Genomic DNA, 20123 nt, shown 5'->3' with positions numbered 1-20123 from the left:
TTTCCAGCTTACTTACATCCATATAATACAGAGAGAGATAGTTGGTATCATTAAAAAAAGAAAGGAAGTTAATAGTTAATATGCTAGGTTTTTGAAGACAGCTTTATATGTATTGTCTCATTTAATCCTCACAACAGCCCTTCAGGGTAACTACCTTGGAAATGGTATTATCTTCATTTTGCAAGTGAGGAAAGTGAGGCTCAGAGAGATTAAGTAACTTGCCCAAAGTAACACAGCCAGTATGTAACAGAGCTAGGATTTGAATCTAAGTCTGTCAGACTCCAAAATCTATGCTCTTTCCAGTACTTCACACTGCAGCAAGTAAGTGTGATACTTGGCCCTGTGCTTGCCTTACTTAGGGCACCCCAAACTTCAGCCTGTTTCTATTGCTTACTATCCAAATCCTAGTCAGACCCCAGTTAGAAGACCCTGTGACTCGAGCCAGGATCAGTCCTTGTATGTACTGGTCTGATTGCAGTGATAGTTATCATTTCTTTCTGAACGTTGCAATTACTCCTCCACAAAGAGGAATATACATCTTTAAATATGATTAAAATGTGATTTCTTCTATTATAGCATAGTAGCAAAATTTGTCCTTGCAGTTTCCAGCAGGTGTATTCAACCCTATAATTTAAAGCTTCGTTCATACTCTAGCCAAAGGACTATGGGAAGTCATTTTGCTTTTTTTTTGGCAGGGAACGGCTGTTCTATTCCCTATCCTACTTATATCATAAAATCGTTGTAAGAGTGAAATGAGATAATAGATGTTCAACTGTAGGAAAGTACTGTGTGGTAATCTCTTACCTTTCTAAAAGCCCCATTTAAGTAGAGATTCTTCTTTTGTGAAATTCTAGCATATACGGATTTATTTCTATAAATCGTTTTAGTTAGGGAAGAGAATCTTGAGAGTGTACTTGAATTGTAGATTACTCCAACCTGAGATTTAGGCTTAGCTATTAACATACAAAAGGTATTTTTCACTTTAGTGTACATATTAGAACAAGGTGAGGTTAATTTTTAAGTATCTTGTTGGAAATGCATGGCAGGGAAATTCTGAAGAAGAATTATAAGTAATGACAAATAAATATATTTAATGTACAGTATAAATTACCCAAGTTATTGTTTTTCTTTTGAGTCATCATATTATCTTCATTGATTTATTTTAGTGGCTTTTAAAGATATTTGCAGTGCCTTTCATGACTTTAGTTCTCTGGTCTCGCTTTTTCCCTAAGGACTTAAATACATCATTTCATTCATTCATAATGTTCATTTTTATTAAGGATTTACTGTATAAGGCTGAGGATGGATAAAGCAGTGAGCTCACAGGAGAAAGCAAAAGAGGCAAAAATCCCTGCCCTCGTGCAGGTTACATTTCTTTTCTTTTTTTTTTTTTTTTTTTGTTGTTGTTTTTGTTGTTGAGATGGAGTTTTGCTCTTTCACCCAGGCTGGAGTGCGGTGGCACGATCTGGGCTCACTGTAACCTCCACCTCCTGGGTTCAAGCGATTCTCATGCCTCAGCCTTCTGAGTACGTGGGATTACAGGCATCTGCCACCACGCCTGGCTAATTTTTGTATTTTCAGTAGAGATGGGGTTTCACCATGTTGGCCAGGCTGGTCTCGAATTCCTGACCTCAGGCAATCCACTCACCTCGGCCTCCCAAAGTGCTGGGATTACAGGCATGAGCCACCACACCTGGCCACAGCTTACATTTCAGTAGTGAGATTATAGATGACAAATAATATAAATAAGCCATATGTCAGTTGATAATAGAACAATAGGAAAAAATAAAGGGAAGAGGGTTGCAGTTTTAAATAAGTGATTAGGGAAGACCTCATTGAGAAATGGCATCTGGACAAATCTGAAGGAAATGAGGGAGGGAGTTATGTTGTCAAGCAGAGGAAGAGCATGCTGGCTAGTACCGAGACACTGAGGTGGAAATGTGTAGCAGCAATAGCAAGGAGGTCAGTATGATTAAAATCAGTCATGTGTGTGTGTTGGGGGTGGGGGGTGGAGGGGGCCTTACAGTCCATTCTGAGGACTTTACATCTGTGTGCAATGGAAGTCATTGAGATTTTAAGCAAAATTCTAACACGGAGTTTTCAGGAACACATCATCCTTGGACATTGTAGAGGAAACACTGTAAGTTAAAGGTATTATTAGATGTTCTTACTTCTCTACTGAAATGCAGGATTTTATTTTATTGTTTTTGTGTTTTGTGTTTTAAGACGGAGTTTTGCTCTTGTCATCCAGGCTGGAGTGCAGTGGCACCATCTCGGCTCACTGCAACCTCCACCTCCTGGTTCAAGCGATTCTCCTGCCTCAGCCTCCCGAGTAGCTGGGATTACAGGCATCTGCCACCAAGCCTGGCTAATTTTTGTGTTTTTAGTAGAGATGGGGTTTCGCCATGTTGGCCAGGCTGGCCTTGAACTCCTGACTTCAGGTGATCCACCCGCCTTGGCCTCCCAAAGTGCTGGGATTACAGGCGTGAGCCACTGGGCCTGGACAGATTTTGTTATTTTATATATTAAAACTATATGTATTCATGTATTATATAATAAAATATATATTTTTTTTAATTTAAGGCAAAAATGTTTTAAAATACACACTGCCAGTAACTACTTGCAGAAGGAAAAGTATATTGGAAAACCTCACAGAAGTTTTTAAAATTTTTAAATTTAAAACAACCAGTTAACATGGAAAGTTAGAATTATATTTAAGAATTTACTAGGCAGCCATAAAAAGAATGAAATCATGTCCTTTGCAGCAACATGGATGGAGCAGGAGGCCATAATCCTAAGAGAACTAATTCGGAAACAGAAAATCAAGTATCTGATGTTCTCACTTATAAGTGAGAGCTAAACATAGATACACATGGACATAAAGATGAAAGTAGTAGACACAGACCATTCCAAAATGGGAGAGTTTGGGAGGAGACTGAGGATTGAAAAAGTACCTCTTGGGTTCAAGGTTCAATATTTGGGTCATGTGTGTATAAGTCCAGTCCCCACCATTACACAGTATACCAATGTAACAAACATACACATGTACCCTCTGAATCTAAAATAAATTAATTAAAAAAATTAAAATAAAGACACTTCCTAAGTTTGCCCCCCAAAAAGTTAACTAGTATGGCTTATTTATTTATTTATTTATTTATTTATTTATTTATTTGGAGATGGAGTCTCACTCTGTCTCCCAGGCTGGAGTACAGTGATGTGATCTCGGCTCATTGCAACCTCCACCTCCTGGGTTCAAGTGATTCTCCTGCCTCAGACTCCTGAGTAGCTGGGACTACCAGAGTGCACCACCATACCCGGCCAAGTTTTGTATATTTTGTAGAGATGAGGGTTTCACCATGTTGGCTAGACTGGTCTTGAACTCCCAACCTCAAGCAATCTGCCTGCCTTGGCCTCCCAGAGTGCTGGGATTATAGGCATAAGCCACCATGCCTGGCTTAGTATAGCTTTTTAAAATGAAAGATGATCTGTTTATGACATGACCTCTAAAAAAGTTAATTGTGGTGTCATAAATAGGATTCTATCACTCCCATTACCACCATGGTGAAGGATATAAACTGAAACATCTGAATCTTATTTCTTAAATGAAGAATATTAATTTAAGGATCAATAATTATTTTGTATAATGGGTATGGCATAAGAAATAAAAAGTCCTGGATCTTTTCCACGAGGTGGTTGGCTCTCAGCTTAAGTAACAATGTAATTGTAAAAAAATCTTATGGTAAGCAATTTTTTTTTTTCAATTTCATCAAGTATTGGTAGTAAGTTTTTTTTTAGTTCTAAATTACCAAATTGTACTTGAGTGAAAGTGTAGTGTTTAATTTATAGCTCAGCCTGGGATATCTGTTTGCCAGTGATAGGTCCTCAAATGCATTTTCCCTTCCTGCCTTTTTTTGATTCCTCTCACCGCTTTACTTTCTCTATGGTGAATGAGTCAGCTATTTCATCTTCCTGTTTGTCTTAAAATTAATTAATTTATTTATTTATTTATTGAGATGGAGTTTCACTCTTGTTGCCCAGGCTGGAGTGCAATGGCATGATCTCCAGCTCACCGCAATCTCCGCCTCCCGGGTTCAAGCGATTCACCTGTCTCAGCCTCCCAAGTAGCTGGCATTACAGGCATGTGCCACCATACCCGGCTAATTTTGTATTTTTAGTAGAGACGGGGTTTCTCCATTTTGGTCAGGGTGGTCTCGAACTCCCAACCTCAGGTGATCCGCCTGCCTCGGCCTCCCAAAGTGCTGGGATTACAGGCATGAGCCACCGCACCTGGCCCAAAATTTATTTTTTTTAATACGGACTTTGGCTCTTGTTGCCCAGGCTGAGTGCAATGGCGCGATCTCAGCTCACTGTAACCTCTGCCTCCCATCTTCAAGCGATTCTCCTGCCTCAGCCTCCTGAGTAGCTGGAATTAAAGGTGCCTGCCACCATGCCCAGCTAATTTTTTTTTTGTATTTTTAGTAGAGATAGGGCTTTGCCATGTTGGCCAGGCTGGTCTCGAACTCCTGACCTCAGATGATCCACCCACCTCGGCCTCCCAAAGTGTTGGGATTACAGGCGTGAGCCACCACGCCTGGTGCTGTTTCTCTTATTTTTAATCTCCTGTGTGTTCTGTAGAAGGGATCTAGTCTGGATAATCTTGGTTGACTAAATTAGACTACATTAGTTTGGAAGGGTTACCAAAACAGTTGTTTTGAAGAATTACCTTTTCTGCTAATATTGTTCATATTGGAAAATTGATATTCCCCAGACCGTGTTTTTAGAGCCCTTTGAGATCTCTGTTTCCTTCTAACTGTATACACCTCTGTCCTGAGCAGAATGTTTTGTTTCCTGTCCCCTAAATAATGCTCAGTGGTCCATAAGTACAGTGCATATATAAGGCATAAGTATGTCCCAGACTTACCTCTCTCTCCATTTCTGCTTATGCTATTTCATCTTCCTCAAATTCCCTTTTGTCTTCTCCACTTACTCAAATTCTACTCTTATTTCAGGACCAAATTCATACTCAATCTTTCCAATAAAGCCTATACTCTCTGCCTTAGTCTAAAATTCTTCCTTTTCTGTTTTCTTTTTTTGTGGAGACAGAGTCTCACTCTGTCACCCAGGCTGGATGGAGTGCAGTGGTGTGATCATGACCTCCTTGGCTCAAGCAATCCTCCCCTCAGCCTCCCGAGTAGCTGGGACTACAGGCACATGCCGCCATGCCTGGCTACTTTTTTTTTTTTTTTTTAAGAGTTGAGGTCCTGCCTGCTATGTTGCCCAGGCTGGTTTCCAACTCCTGAGCCCAAGTGATCCTCCTTCCTTGGCCTCCCAAAGTGCTGGGATTACAGACATGAGCCACTGTACCTGGCCTTTTTTTTCCTATTTTTTTTTTCTTGTTCCAGAGAAGCAGAATCAATAAGGGGTGTGTGTGTGTGTATGTGTGTGTGGGGGGGGGGGGGGGGGAGAGAGAGGGAGAAATGGATATAAAGATATGTATTTATTATAAGGAATTGGCTCAGGCCGTTATGGAGACTTAAGTCTCAAGATCTGTAGGATGAGTTGGCAAGCTGGAGACCCAGGAGAGCCCATGGTGTAGATCCAGTCTGAATCTGAAGGCCTGAGAACTCAGAGAGCCATTGATGTAGTTTTAATCCAAAGGCTTGAGACCCACAAAGAACCAGTGTTTCAGTTTGAAGGCAAGAAAAGCTGATGTCCCTGTTAGCAGTCAGACAGGAGGAATTCTCTCTTAGTGTTTATTTTAGTGTTCATTTGTGTGCCTTGTCTTAACAGCTAGTAGGTAAGCATCTTGAGGGCAGGGACTACAAATCATATTTGCTTGTTTATCATCCGTAAGCCCTTGCATCCTTACAAGTAGTAAGTACATCTAATATGTAATACTTTTATAAAACAGTAAGATTTTAGAGCTGGAAAGGGTTTTTGACTCTTAGTTAACTGAAACAGAAAGTCTGTTGCATGTGACTATTTTTTGGAAGAACCAGGATCAGAATTTTATTTTCGGTTCCTCATCAAGGGCTTTTTCTAATAATTCTTATTAATAATAAATGATAACTTAAATCATTATCTTATTTTAGAGTTTTCCTGGAATAAGAAACAGGTTTAAAATGGGAAGAGAACCAGCCTTGGCAACATAACATAGTGAGACCCCGTCTCTACAGATAATAAAAATTAGCTAGGCATGGTGGCATGCACCTGTGGTCCCAGCTACTTGGGGGGCTAAGGCAGGAGGATTTCCTGCGCCCAGGAAGTTGAGGCTGCAGTCAGCTGTGATCACACCACTGCACTCCAGCTTGGGTGACAGAGTGAGACGCTGTCTCAAAAAAAAAAAAAAAAAAAAGGAGTAAAATAATATACCTCTTTCCTTTGTGGTTAGAAGAATAAAATGAAATAATGTATGTGGAATCACTTAGTATAGCGCTTCAATATAGCTGATAGCTGAACAGTTGCTTTTTTTGTACTAGAAAAGTTATTAAAACCTTTTTTATTTTTTATTTTTTTGCTTAGGAGCAAGAATCAAAATAGTTTGCAGAGTCCTTTAATGTGGGAAATTAGGCAGTATTCCTGGAGATTTCACCTTTTTCTCCTCTTTTAATTTAAAAATGTGCATGATACATAATTCAGTTATTCATAAGTATTGTGCCAAAAAAAGAACATATTTAATGTGAGATTATGTCATTATTTCCTCAAAGTATGTTATTTGACATGTTAAATTTGCTGATTCATATACAAGATTCCAATTAAGTATTCGAATATAAGGCATCATAACCAAGTAGCAGTTTTATCTTTATGACATGACTGTATTTAAGCACAGGTTGAGGCTATGGAAGGTGATCTTACAGTATCTAAACACTAGAGTAATTTGAACTTAAATACTCTTTAGAACTCTTCAGTCATGGGAAGTGAAATTGATTATTCTCACTTAATTTTTTTTCTGCTGTAGAGTTCTTCCTAAGTACATCTTAAAGCTGTCAAGATGGTTCTAGCAGACCTTGGAAGAAAAATAACATCAGCATTACGCTCGTTGAGCAATGCCACCATTATCAATGAAGAGGTATGTAAAATACTGTATGAAATATATATGATTTTATATTATCACTAGCATTGGGAAGATGGCTTATTCATAATCCCTGTATTTATATGTATTTTGATGTAGACTTAATACTTGTAGATAAAAGCCTAAAAGTGGATACAGTAAGTAGTGTTTTATTGAGAAATTAACTACAACTTCAAATTTACTTCAACTTTCTATAAAGAATTTTCCAAAAAAAATCCAAAAAAAACTGACCTTAACTTACATGTAAAAATAACATATTTTATCTTTTGAAAGTGGCTTAAATCTGGAACTGTACTTTTGTTTTCTTTATTGATATAGACCTAAAATTTCATTACCCTACTTCTTTCTTCTTGGCTAGGCCTGCGCTTATCTGTCCTTTTCTTTGTGACTTTTATTTAGCATTTTTATAAAAGGCTAGCATTTCCATCTTGTCTGTTTTGATTCATTTTCTTTGAAATCTTCAGTTTTTTGGAGATTTTGTAAGCCACTCCTTAGATGATATTAAAATACTTTTCTTCCCGGCTATATTATTTTAAGATATTTCTTTGTTCCATTTGTCCCCCACAGATTGTATCTTAGTGGTTTATTAATTGAAAAAGATGACTGTGGTTCACAAGTATACTTTATGTTTTATGTCAACAATGGAAAAGTACTGAATTTGGTGTTAGAAGACATTGGTTAGTCCCACTGTAGCTATTTAGCAGCTGTACGATGTAAATTTGGGCAACTAAACCTTAGATTCCTTAGTGTATAAAATAGGAAAAATAGCATTTACCATAGAAAATGGTTTTAAGTATCAAATAAACTTTCTAACCTGGAAGTTAGAAAACTTACGTAGAATTCTTACATGGAATTTGATCTCAATACTAAGCTAACGGAATTAAATAATTTTGAGACCGTCTTAGAGATCATTTAGTTCAGCCTCTTATTTAACAGAACCAAAGTCAGTTTCATGTGATTATTTATTTGGAAGAACCAGGATTAGAACCTTTTTTTCCTAGTTCCTCATACAGGGCTTTTTCTAATACTGCTTATTAAAAAATAAATCATAACTTAAATGATTGTTTGGTCTTATAATTCCAAATATATAAAACAACTTTCCAAACAGTTTTCCCTGTTGTGTAGCCCTTATGTTCTTTGTGTTTATAGTAGAAAGGAAAGGAAACCAGGGGAGGAGTTCTTGGTGGGAGGTAGAGTAACAGCTGTTGCTTAAATTGGCAGCTTCTCTGTTCCTGCTACTGTGCTGCTAGCTAATTAACAAGGAGAAAGCCCTCTAGTGAAAGATCAGTTCGAATTTTATCAGACCCGTTTAATGAGGGATAGAGAAAACTGGTAAGCCTCTCTCTGTAGGGCATATGAAGTGAGTTGGAGGAGAGAGTACATTCAAGAAATATTTGAGGGCCTATGTTTTTGCAGACATTTTTGCTGGCACCAGAGATACAGCGGTGAACAAAATAGACTAAAATTCCTACCCTCATAGAGTTTACATTCTAGTGTGTGAGCACTTTATATACATGAGTGGCTAAAGCCTCATCTTTTCTTAAGACTTTTAATTTTATGACCTTTTAACTACAGTGCCTTGCAATTCAACAAACATATGATGATAATAAGTTATAAATGGAGAGTAGCCTCCTTTCCAACTGTATTCTGCTGCTCTAAGTAAAAATGACAAGACTGGGTAACTTTCTTCTGTCACATTTACTTCCATAATTGTCCAGTTTTTAAGAAAAGCAATATTAAGTCGGGTGTGGTGGCTCACACCTGTAATCCCAGCACTCTGGGAGGCTGAGGCGGGCGGATCACCTGAGGTCAGGAGTTTGAGACCAGCCTGGCCAACATAGTGAAACTCCATCTCTACTAACAATACAAAAAATTAGCTGGGCGTGGTGGCAGGCGCCTGTAATCCCAGCTACTAGGGAGGCTGAGACAGGAGAATCTCTTGAATCTGGGAGGCGGAGGTTGCAGTGAGCTGAGATCACGCCATTGCACTCCAGCCTGGGCAACAAGAGCGAAACTCTGAAACTCTGTTCCAAAAAAAAAAAAAGAAAAGCAAATATTGTAACTATATACCACTACATAATAGTGACAGGAGCTCTTCAATAACGTAGAAAACATCAAAGGCAACATCTATTTGTAGTAACTTTTTTTTGGCTTGAATATTGTCTTTATTATTACTTTGTCTGTGTGTGTGTGTTTTTGTTTTTTTTTTTTTTTTTGAGACAAAGTCTCACTCTGTCGCCCAGGCTGGAGTGCAGTGGCACTATCTTGGCTCACTGCAGCCTCTGCCTCCCAAGTTCAAGTGATTCTTCTGCCTCAGCCTCCTGAGTAGCTGAGAGTACAGTTACGAGTTCAAGTGATTTTCCTGCCTCAGCCTCCTGAGTAGCTGGGATCACAGGCACGTGCCACCATGCCCAGCTAATTTTTGTATTTTTAGTAGAGATGAGGTTTCGCCATGTTGGCCAGGCTGTTCTTGAACTCCTGACCTGAAGTGGTCTGCCCACCTCGGCCTCCCAAAGTGTTGGGATTACAGGCGTGAGCCACCATGCCCGGCCTATAATTACTTTTATATAGGAATAAAATTGTGGTAATTAATACTTGGGTGTAAAACTAAATGGGGTCTCTTATTTTGACAAAATGACTAAACATTTAATAAAATTATCTCTCCAAGAACTAACTGAAAAACCCAGTAGTGTGGTATTATTAAGCTGTGGTTATGTAAGTGATCAACAGTTGTTTTTATGGAACTGAAATGAAACATTGGGTGCTTTAAATTTCATTTATTTCTTTATTTTCAGGTATTGAATGCTATGCTAAAAGAAGTCTGTACCGCTTTGTTGGAAGCAGATGTTAATATTAAACTAGTGAAGCAACTAAGAGAAAATGTTAAGTAAGTTAAATCAGTCAGGTAAAACACAGGCACAGTTAAGTTTAGTTTACTGGAAAGAGGTGCTAACTAGAAGTGCTTGCTGTATCAGGAATCATTTCTGCTCTGCACCACTGGAAAAGTGCTGTGTTGGAGCTCATATGTTGGGCGAGAGCATGTGTAGTACGTTTCCATAATGATGGTTCAAAGAATAAACTACATGTGATTTTCATTTAATTACATATTTTTTTTCTATTTTACTAGTCTTTTATTTGGATGGATTTGATTAAATACTGTATAGTATTTTAATATATTCTTTTAACAATTCAGGTTCTTCATAGAAAAGTACTGCCATTTTATTCTTTTTAGGCTTAAGATGATCTTAATCAACCTTCATTATTGGAGGACTGTATTCTCTTTTGTTCTCCTTTTGGTTTCTCTGTTTCATATTTGAATGAAGAATTAATGTGTTTGGTCTCAGTTATCATATTCATTGGGAGAGGCACTGACTTGGTAGGACACACAGAGCAATACAGGTAGCTCAGTTAACTGCTTGAATCTTATCTCTTACCATGCTTTAGACATCTCTCCTTGTATTGTTAGACTCAGATTAGTTGTGGGACTACCAGCATTTAAGCATTTAGACATAGAGGAAGTAGCCGGGCGCGGTAGCTCACGCCTGTAATCCCAGCACTTTGGGAGGCCGAGGTGGGTGGATCACGAGGTCAGGAGATCGAGACCAGCCTGGCCAACATGGTGAAACCCTGTTTCTACTAAAAATACAAAAAATTAGCCGGGCATGGTGGCACACACCTGTAATCCCAGCTACTCAGGAGGCTAAGGCAGGAGAATTGCTTGATCCTGGGAGACAGAGGTTGCAGTGAGCCGAGATCATGCCACTGCACTCCATCCTGGCTGATAGTGAGACTGTCTCAAAAAAAAAAAAGAAAAAAGAAAGAAAGAAAAGAAATAGAGAAAGTAGTCCTGATTTCTGTTGTAAAGATATATAAAATATATAAGCTGCAAGAAAAGTAAATAAAACTAGTTCTTTGTGGTAATATTAGGACAAATTTATATTTATACTTTGAAGTGTAATCCTTGAAAACCAAAGTCTTGCATCTAATACTTCATGGGAAAACTCTTTATGATATAGACTTACGAATCTGTAGTAATTACATGCATGTTAATTGGAAGACTATTAATACGAATGACTGAATGTTGTACATTCTTTGGAGCAGAAGCTTCTTTTTCTTAGAGTTTCTTAACTGATTTTCTCCTCCCCACCCCAATCACCAACCACCATCATAAAGGTCTGCTATTGATCTTGAAGAGATGGCATCTGGTCTTAACAAAAGAAAAATGATTCAGCATGCTGTATTTAAAGAACTTGTGAAGGTAAAAGTATATGAAGATTGTGCTGTGATTCTATACTCAGTGGATAAAAATGCGTTAACACTACAAATATTTCAGAATTTTTAAATATGTTTTTTATGGAATAATCATCTGTATTAAAATATTAATGAAAGGATTATTGAGTTTTCTTAGGGACCTTTTTTTTTTTTTTTTTTGAGAAGGAGTTTCGCTCTTGTTGCCCAGGCTGGAGTGCAACCTCCGCCTCCCGGGTTCAAGCAATTCTCCTGCCTCAGCCTCCCGAGTAGCTGGGATTACAGGCGTGCACCACCATGCCCGGCTAATTCTGTATTTTTAGTAGAGACGGGGTTTCTCTATGTGGGTCAGGCTGGTCGTGAACTCCTGACCTCAGGTGATCCGCCCGCTTCGGCCTCCCAAAGTGCTGGGATTATAGGTGTGAACCACTGCCAGGTGTGAACCACCTGGCCAGGACCTATTTTTATTGTAGACTTTACTGAATATACATAATTCTGAGTGCAGATATGAAGGCTAGTACTGTTCCTGCAAAAAATGCCAAAGCCAAGATGCGATGAGTGAAATTTCTCTACAGATTTGTTGATGGAAGGGCTTAAGTTTTTCCTCTTTCACTATCATGTTTTGCCTAGTGATGGTCCTGCTTTTGTATGGCAAAGTCACATATAGCAAGTATTCTTTTCTACACTGTTCGTTGTGTAAGGAATTCCCTTTGCAAAGACCAGGTATCCCAATTCTTGCCTAGATTATGAGCAATTTTGAATTAGTGAAAGTTTTATTTTCAAATAGTAAATATAGCCGGTTGCCGTGCCTCACCTTATTGCTGATCATGCAAATTATGGTGAAAATCTTAGAGCTTAAAAAATATATATTGGCCCAGTTGTAGAAAAAAAAAGAAAGGAGCTGTTAAAAAAATTATTTTAGTCCAGGCATGGTGGCTCATGCCTGTAATCACAGTGCTTTGGGAGGCGGAGGTGGGAGGATTGCTTGAGGCCAGGAGTTTGAGACCAACCAGGGCAACATAGTGAGAACCAGTCTCTATAAAAAAAAGAAAAAATTGATAAAAATAGCTGGTGCAGGCCAGGCGCAGTGGCTCACATCTGTAATCCCAGCACTGTGGGAGGCTGAGACGGGTAACCACCTGAGGTCAGGCGTTCGAGACCAGCCTGGCCAACATGCTGTAACCCCATCTCTGCTAAAAATACAAAAATTAGCCGGGCATGGTGGTGTACGTCTGTAGTTCCAGCTACTCCGGAGGGTGAGGCAGGAGTATTGCTTGAGCCCAGGAGTTCGGGGGTGCAGTGAGCCGTGATTGTGCCACTGCACTCCCGACTGGGGGAGAGGGTGAGACCCTGTCTTTAAAAAAAAAACAAACAAAAAAATTTTTTTAGAGCATTAGATGCCCACTAGTTCTACAATCATTTTTCCCCCACATTGTTTGAATATTTTCTTTCTTTTTTTTTTTTTGGAGTCTCCCTCTGTCACTCAGGCTGAAGTGCAATGGCATGATCTCTGCTCACTGCAACCTCTGCCTGCCAGGTTCAAGCAATTCTCCTGCCTCAGCCTCCCAAGTAGCTGGGATTACAGGTGTGTGCCACCACGCCAAGCTAATTTTTTTTTGTATTTTTACTTGAGATGGGGTTTCACCATGTTGGCCAGGATGGTCTCTATCTCTTGACCTAGTGATCTGCCTGCCTTAGCCTCCCAAAGTGCTGGGACTACAACCATGAGTCACTGTGCCTGGCCTCTTTTTTTTTTTTTTTTTTTTAAGAGACAGTCTGACTCTGTTACCCAGGCTGGAGTGTAGTGGTGCAATCATGGCTCACTGTAGCCTCAACCTCCTGGGCTCAAACAATCCTCCTGCCTCAGTGCCCCCCAAGTAGCTGGGGCTACAGGTACATGCCACCACGCCCAGCTAGTTTTTGCATTTTTTGTAGAGACAAGATTTTGCCATGTTGCCCTAGCTGGTCTTGATCTCCTGACCTCAAGTGATCCACCTGCCTTGGCCTCCCAAAGTGTTAGGATTGCACATGTCAGCCACTGTGCCTGGCCAGAAATTTTTATTGTTAGGGGCTCGTAACTGTAGGCAATTCTGGAGCATCAAGTGCTTTATTAAGAAGCATTTATTGAGTACCTACTTTATTTCAGGAAGTATGCCAAATGCTGCTGATAGCAGAAATAAATAAGACTGGTCCTTATACTCAGATGCTTATGGTCTAGAGCAATGGTGTACAAAGCAAGGTCAAAATTATTTTCATAATACTAAGACATTATTTGACTTTTGTACTATGTTGACATTTGCACTGAAAACAATGGTAGGTAAAACTCCCTGGTATGAATCAAGGCAGTGGCACCAGACGATACTAGTAGTTTCTGGACTCTTCATTTATTTATTTATTTTTGAAGACAGAGTCCCTGTCATTCAAACTAGAGTGCAGTGGCGTGATCAGAGCTCACTGCGGCCTCAAATTCCTGGGCTCAAGCGATCTTCTCTCCTCAGCTTCCAGAGAAGCTAGGACTACAGGCATGCACCACCATGTTTTTTGTTTGTTTGTTTTTTGTTTTTTTCGGTTTTTTTTTTTTGAGACAGGGTCTTACTCTGTTGCCCAGGCTGGAGTGCAGTGGTGTGATCATGGCTTGCTGCAGCCTCATCCTCCCTGGGCTCAGGTGATCCCTACACCTGAGCCTCCTAGTAGCTGGGACTACTACTCTTTGAGCCCAGGAGTTTGAGACCAGCCTGAGCAACATGGTGAAACCCCATCATTGCAAAAAATACAAAAATTAGCTGGGAACGATGGCTTACACCTGTAAGCCGAGTTACTCGGGAAGGTAAGGTGGGAGAATCGCTTGAATCTGGGAGGTGGAGGTTGCAGTGAGCCGAGATCACGCCACTGCACTCCAGCCTGGGTGACAGAGCGAGACCTGTCTCAAAAAAAAAAATAAATAAATAAAGCTTCCAGGCATGGTGGCGCATGCCTGTAATCCCAGTACTTTGGCAGGCTGAGGCAGGTGGATCACCTGAGGTCAGGAGTTTGAGACCAGCCTGACCAACATGGTGAAACTCCGTCTCTACTAAATAAAAAAAAAAAAAATTAGCCATGTCTAGTGGCACATGCCTGTAATCCCAGCTACTTGGGAGGCTGAGGCAGGAGAATGGCTTGAACCTGGGAGGCAGAGGTTGCAGTGAGCTGAGATCACACCATTGCACCCAGCCTAGGCCACAAGAGCGAGACTCCATCTAAAATAAAAATAAAAAGGACTTGTATCTATCATCTGTCTCTATCATGAGTTTGACAGTATCCCACTACTTAGTTTTCTGATGAGGGTCAGTATTGATATAAATGAATAAAGTTTTTTGATTATGTATAGTGAAATATGTCAATGACGAGAGATCTGCCTAACTCAGTGAACCAATGTTTTGTGAATAGCTAGTGCGTGATGTTACAAGATCATTTACCAGTATAAGATTCATTTAAAATGCAAGATGGAATCACAGATTTTAATGTAACAAGAGTATAAAAGTTTATATGGTTTCAGATTCTACATTGCAGCTAACCTTTACAAACTACCATGATTATAAAGAAGCCCTGAGACCAAGAAGTTGAAAACTGCTGTTCTTGATGGTGGGAGGAAGAGAAGACAAATTTATAAAATTATTTAGTAAAACATATATGTTCCAAATAATGGGTCCATAGAGAGCTGGGAGATTTTGCCATGACATGTAGAAAATGGAGATGAATGTGGAGCAGCATCAGTGTACTGAAAGGATCTATGAGGAAGGGAAGTGGATTTATGTTTAAGACAGATTTTGCCTATTTCAAAAGTTTACCTAAGGGTAGGTTGATGCCTAGGAAAGGTATAAGAAAATGTATTTTCCTCTCTTCTCTACCTCATGGCTTTCCTTGAAATTCAAGTATAATATAGATGATGTAATTTTTATGGATGGCTTGGCAGACTTTCTCTCAAAGGTTTAGACTTTGTGGACTACGTGATTTCTATTGCAACTACTCAGCTCTGCTGTTGTGGCACAAAAGCAGTAAATGGGTCAGGCACAGTGGCTTATACCTGTAATCTCAGCACTTCAGGAGGCCAAGGCTGGAGGATTACTTGAGACCAAGAGTTCAAAACCAGTCTGGGCAACATAGCAATACTCCATCTCTACAAACAAATACTAAAGTTAGCCAGACATCATGGCATATGCCTGTAGTTCCAGCTACTGAGGAGGCTGAGATGGTAGGATCGCTTGAGTCCAAGAGTTCAAGACTGCAGTAAGCCATGATTGATTGTACCAGTGCACTCTAGCCTGGGTGACAGAGTAAGACCCTGTCTCAAAAAAACAAAAAAAGTGGTAAATGAATGGGCATGACTGTATTAGATTGAAATTTTTTTCAATGTAATAACTAGAAATGTAATAACTTTACAGCCTGTTGCCCAGGCCGGAGTACAGTGGCCTGATGATAGCTCATTGCAGTCTCAAACTCCTGGGCTCAAGCAGTCTTACTGCCTCAGCCTCCTTGATTAGCTGGGACCACAGGTGCATGCCACCACACCTGGCCAATTCTTTAAATTAGTAGAGACAAGATCTTGCTATGCTGCCCAAGCTGGTCTCAAACTCCTGGTCTCAATGAATCATCCTCCTTTGTCCCACCTGAAAGGGCCAGGATTATAGGCATGAGCCACCACACCCAGCCTCCATTGAAACTTTATTTGCACATAGTTTACCAACCCCTGATCTAGGACATTAACTATTATGGATTTATTATTTTATCATACATTTCAAGCTCCAAACAACTCACCCCCAAGTGAATTATTTTTTAAATGTCCCATGCTTTTTTTTGTTTTTGTTTTTGTTTTTGAGACGGAGTCTCACTCTGTCACCCAGGCTGGAGTGCGGTGGCGCGATCTCGGCTCACTGCAAGCTCCGCCACCCGGGTTCATGCCATTCTCCTGCCTCAGCCTCCAGAGTAGCTGGGACTACAGGCGCCTGCCACCATGCCCGGCTAATTTTTTGTATTTTTAGCAGAGATGGGGTTTCACCGTGTTAGCCAGGATGGTCTCAATCTCCTGACCTTGTGATCCACCTGCCTCTGCCTCCCAAAGCGCTGGCATTACAGGCATGAGCCACCGCGCCCGGCCCTAAATGTCCCATGCTTTTTTAATTTGGAGACGGTCCCTATATGAACTTCAGTTTTCCACTGACTGATTTTAAAGTTGATTATTATTTTTTACTAGCCCTCTAAATGTAGTAACTTTACAGTAAATATTTGGCATTGGAGAATTTACAGTTTGACCTGGAAAATCTTTCACATATAATCTGTAATTTTGTTAAGTAAATATTTGTCAAATTGAATATGGACATTAGCACTCTCGAGTATGGCATCCACTAGCCACATGTGGTTATTGAGCATTTGTAATGTGGCTAGTCCAAACTGAGATGTGTTTTACATATAAAATACACACCAGGTTTTCAGACTTGGTATGGGAAAAGAAATGTAAAATATCTCATTAATTTTTTATATAGATTACATATGAAAATGATAATTTTTAGATGTATTGGGGTAGATACTAAAATTAGTATCACCTGTTTTTACTTTTTAAATGTCAGTACTGGAAATTTTAAAATTCATGTGTAGCCTTCATATACATTTTTGTATTACATTTCTGTAGTGCTGATGTAGATTCCTCCTGTGGCTTAAATTTGGTTTCACATTTTATACTCCAGCTTGTTCTAAAAAACGCTGTGAGATCTTTACCTCTGAATTGGTTTGGAGTATAGACTTGATTATGACTTCTTAAATTTATGTTCTTAAATTTTACTCTGTCTATACAAAGGGGAATAATTGTATTATAATAGCTTATGGTAGCTTTTACATGAAAATGTCCTTATTTATATAATTTAAAAGTTGTGGCAGCACAGTGGCTCAAGCCTGAAATCCCAGCACTTTGAGGCTGAGACAGAAGGATTTCTTGAACCCAGAAGTTGGAGACCAGCCTGCGCAACATGGCAAGACCCTGCCTCTACAAAAAAAAATTTTTTTAGTTAACTAGGTGTGGTGGCGTGTGCCTATAGTCCCAGTTACTTGGGAGGCTGAAGTGGGAGCATCATTTGAGCCCAGGAGATTGAGGCTGCAGTGAGCTCTGATTATGCCACTGCACTCCAGCCTGGGTAACAAGAGTGTGACCCTGTCTCAAAAAAGGAAAAAAAAGTTGTGGGGAAGGGGTTTTGAATTTAAATGTATGTTAACCTGATTTTATTTTTAATTTATTTTTGGTATTTAGCTTGTAGACCCTGGAGTTAAGGCATGGACACCCACTAAAGGAAAACAAAATGTGATTATGTTTGTTGGATTGCAAGGGAGTGGTAAAACAACAACATGTTCAAAGGTAAATTGAACTTAATTTAAAAAGAAGTCATATGGAAGATAGGTTTGTATAAATCAAGTTTTGTATTTAATATAAAAATATAAAGCCTGGCTTTATAATATTGAAATATATATTTTATTAATTATAATTAATTAGAATGCATTTATATATTATAAATAATGTTATTTTGTATAAAATATATTTACATAGAATGTATTTGTATAAATATATTTTAATAAAATATATTTATATAAATATATTTTAATAAAATATATTTGTATAAATATATTTTATTAAAATAAAAAATATTTTAATAAAATATATTTTATATAAATATATTTTAATAAAAAATATACTAAAATAAAATATATTTATATTAAAATATATTTGTGATATATTAAAATATATTAATAATATATTAAAATATCTTATAAAGCCAGGCTTTATAATATTGTTGCTTTATAATTTTGTGTTACTTGATGTATGTTTTTAAATAGTTTTTTGTAGGATAAGAGGAGAGATCCTCATAGTTTCTTATGATTTCTTTTTTGTAAGAAGGTAGACATCTGTAACTATGCTATTTCTTTTATTAAAAAAAAGACCATTCCTATCCTTTCAGGAAGTGAGTGTATGATTTTTGGAGAAGAGAACATGGAGTTTACTTTATCCTCTATGGCTCAGGACTCCTTTTTCAGGTTCCCACCCAGCATACTATAGATCTTCATTTTGTATATCCTTATGCCATATTTTTTTAGACAGAGTCTTACTTTGTTGCCCAAGCTTGAGTGCAGTAGCACGCAAACATAGCTTACTGTAGCCTTGACCACTTTATGCTAATTTTTAATTCAGTTTACCACTCCTTTCTCCCAAATTGGGTGTCTCAACAATACTACAAGATTTTTCCACAAGCTTCACATATGTTACAGTTTTGAGAGGGAAAAAGAGAAAAGGATGATTTTTAGATCGTTTTGTTGTTGTTTGTTTTTAATTAACATTAATAGTAGTTAACATTTTTTGCTATGATCATTTGCTACTTGATCATTTTATATTTGAATGCTACTGCATGACAATTAGAATATAAAACTTTGTAGGAAATTTGCCACATTCAAAAATCTTTAATAATATTTTCAAGAGAATTATAAGCAGTTTTATTTTACTCCTTAGGTAAATAATAAGGAAAAACAGAAGAAATTATATGTATAATTTGTTATATTTTATGATATTATATTTTTAAATCTTTTCTCACCCAGCTAGCATATTATTACCAGAGGAAAGGTTGGAAGACCTGTTTAATATGTGCAGACACATTCAGAGCAGGTAATGTCTTGAAATTTGAAAATTGTTTTATATAATTTTTATTTTCAAGTTTGAGGATTCATGAACTCTTTATCTTCTAGGGGCTTTTGACCAACTAAAACAGAATGCTACCAAAGCAAGAATTCCATTTTATGGAAGGTAGGTTACTGTTTTTTATTTTAACACTTATATGCCTCTTCTTGTCTGTCAGCTTTTTTTTTTTTTTTTTTTTTTTTTGAGACGGAGTCTCCCTCTGTCACCCAGGCTGGGGTGCAATGGTGCGATCTTGGCTCACTGCAACCACCACCTCCTGGGTTCAAGTGATTCTCCTGTCTCAGCTTCCTGAGTAACTGGGATTACAGGTGCCCACCACCATGCCCGTCTAAATTTTTGTATTTTTAGTAGAGACAGGGTTTTACCACGTTGGCCAGGCTGGTCTCGAACTCCTGACCTCAGGTGATCCACCTGCCTCAGCCTCCCAAAGTGCTGGAATTACAGGCATGAGCCACCACGCCTGACCATACCCTGCTAATTTTTTTAAAAACTTTTTGTAAAGACCCTGTCTTATAAAATATCCTTTGTTGCCCAGGCTGGTCCCAAGCTCCTGGGCTCAAATGATCCTCCCACCTCAGCCTCCCAAAGGGCTGGGATTACAGGCTTGAGCCACTGTATGCAGCCACACACATATTCTTACTAGGTGTATTTCTGTCTGAGTTTTTGGTGGTGGTTCTTAATTTAGGGGAAAAACTTTTTTTGTAACATTATGTGTCTTTATTTGATAATAGTGATCTGCATATAAAAAGTTGCCACTAATCAGAAGAGTGCAAATTAAAATATCTCATTTCTTGATTTTCAAGTTGACAAAGATTGTATTGGGGATTGTGAAAATGTAGTGAAATAGGGATGAGATTAAACTTTTATGGAAGAGATTTGCCTCATAAAAGCAAAAAGCCTTAAATGGTCATACCATTTGTTCCAAATTCAGCTTATAAGAGTGTGTCATAACATAGTGTCAAAGAAGAAACATTTATGTACCAATTATATTGGCTGTATTTTTAATATCAGGAAATTGGAAACACTGCCATGCACAGTGGCTCATATCTGTAATCCCAGCACTTTGGGAGGCTGAGGTGGGAGGATCGCTTG

General features: G+C 38.6%; 1 protein-coding gene across 3 annotated transcripts in view; it reads left to right on the top strand.

Annotated features, from left to right (window-relative positions):
* The window catches only part of LOC101127474 (signal recognition particle subunit SRP54), a 98501-nt gene that overhangs the window by 6819 nt on the left and 71559 nt on the right, over nucleotides 1-20123 (top strand). For 2 of the 3 annotated variants that reach the window (XM_055361303.2, XM_019009939.3), the window contains exons 2-7: nucleotides 6959-7069; nucleotides 9868-9959; nucleotides 11246-11330; nucleotides 17598-17702; nucleotides 18932-18998; nucleotides 19079-19136. In XM_055361303.2, coding sequence (XP_055217278.1) covers nucleotides 6992-7069; nucleotides 9868-9959; nucleotides 11246-11330; nucleotides 17598-17702; nucleotides 18932-18998; nucleotides 19079-19136 — 485 coding nt within the window. In that variant the 5' untranslated portion in view covers nucleotides 6959-6991. Of the gene's footprint in view, nucleotides 1-3545; nucleotides 3740-6958; nucleotides 7070-9867; nucleotides 9960-11245; nucleotides 11331-17597; nucleotides 17703-18931; nucleotides 18999-19078; nucleotides 19137-20123 lie in introns of those variants that run through there. The other variant, XM_019009940.3, reaches the window with a different exon arrangement.

This window comes from Gorilla gorilla, chromosome 15 (assembly GCF_029281585.2).
Source record: "Gorilla gorilla gorilla isolate KB3781 chromosome 15, NHGRI_mGorGor1-v2.1_pri, whole genome shotgun sequence".
Classification (NCBI taxonomy): domain Eukaryota; kingdom Metazoa; phylum Chordata; class Mammalia; order Primates; family Hominidae; genus Gorilla; species Gorilla gorilla.
Note: the sequence above shows the minus strand (reverse complement) of the source record. Positions and strands in the feature narration are given on the sequence as shown.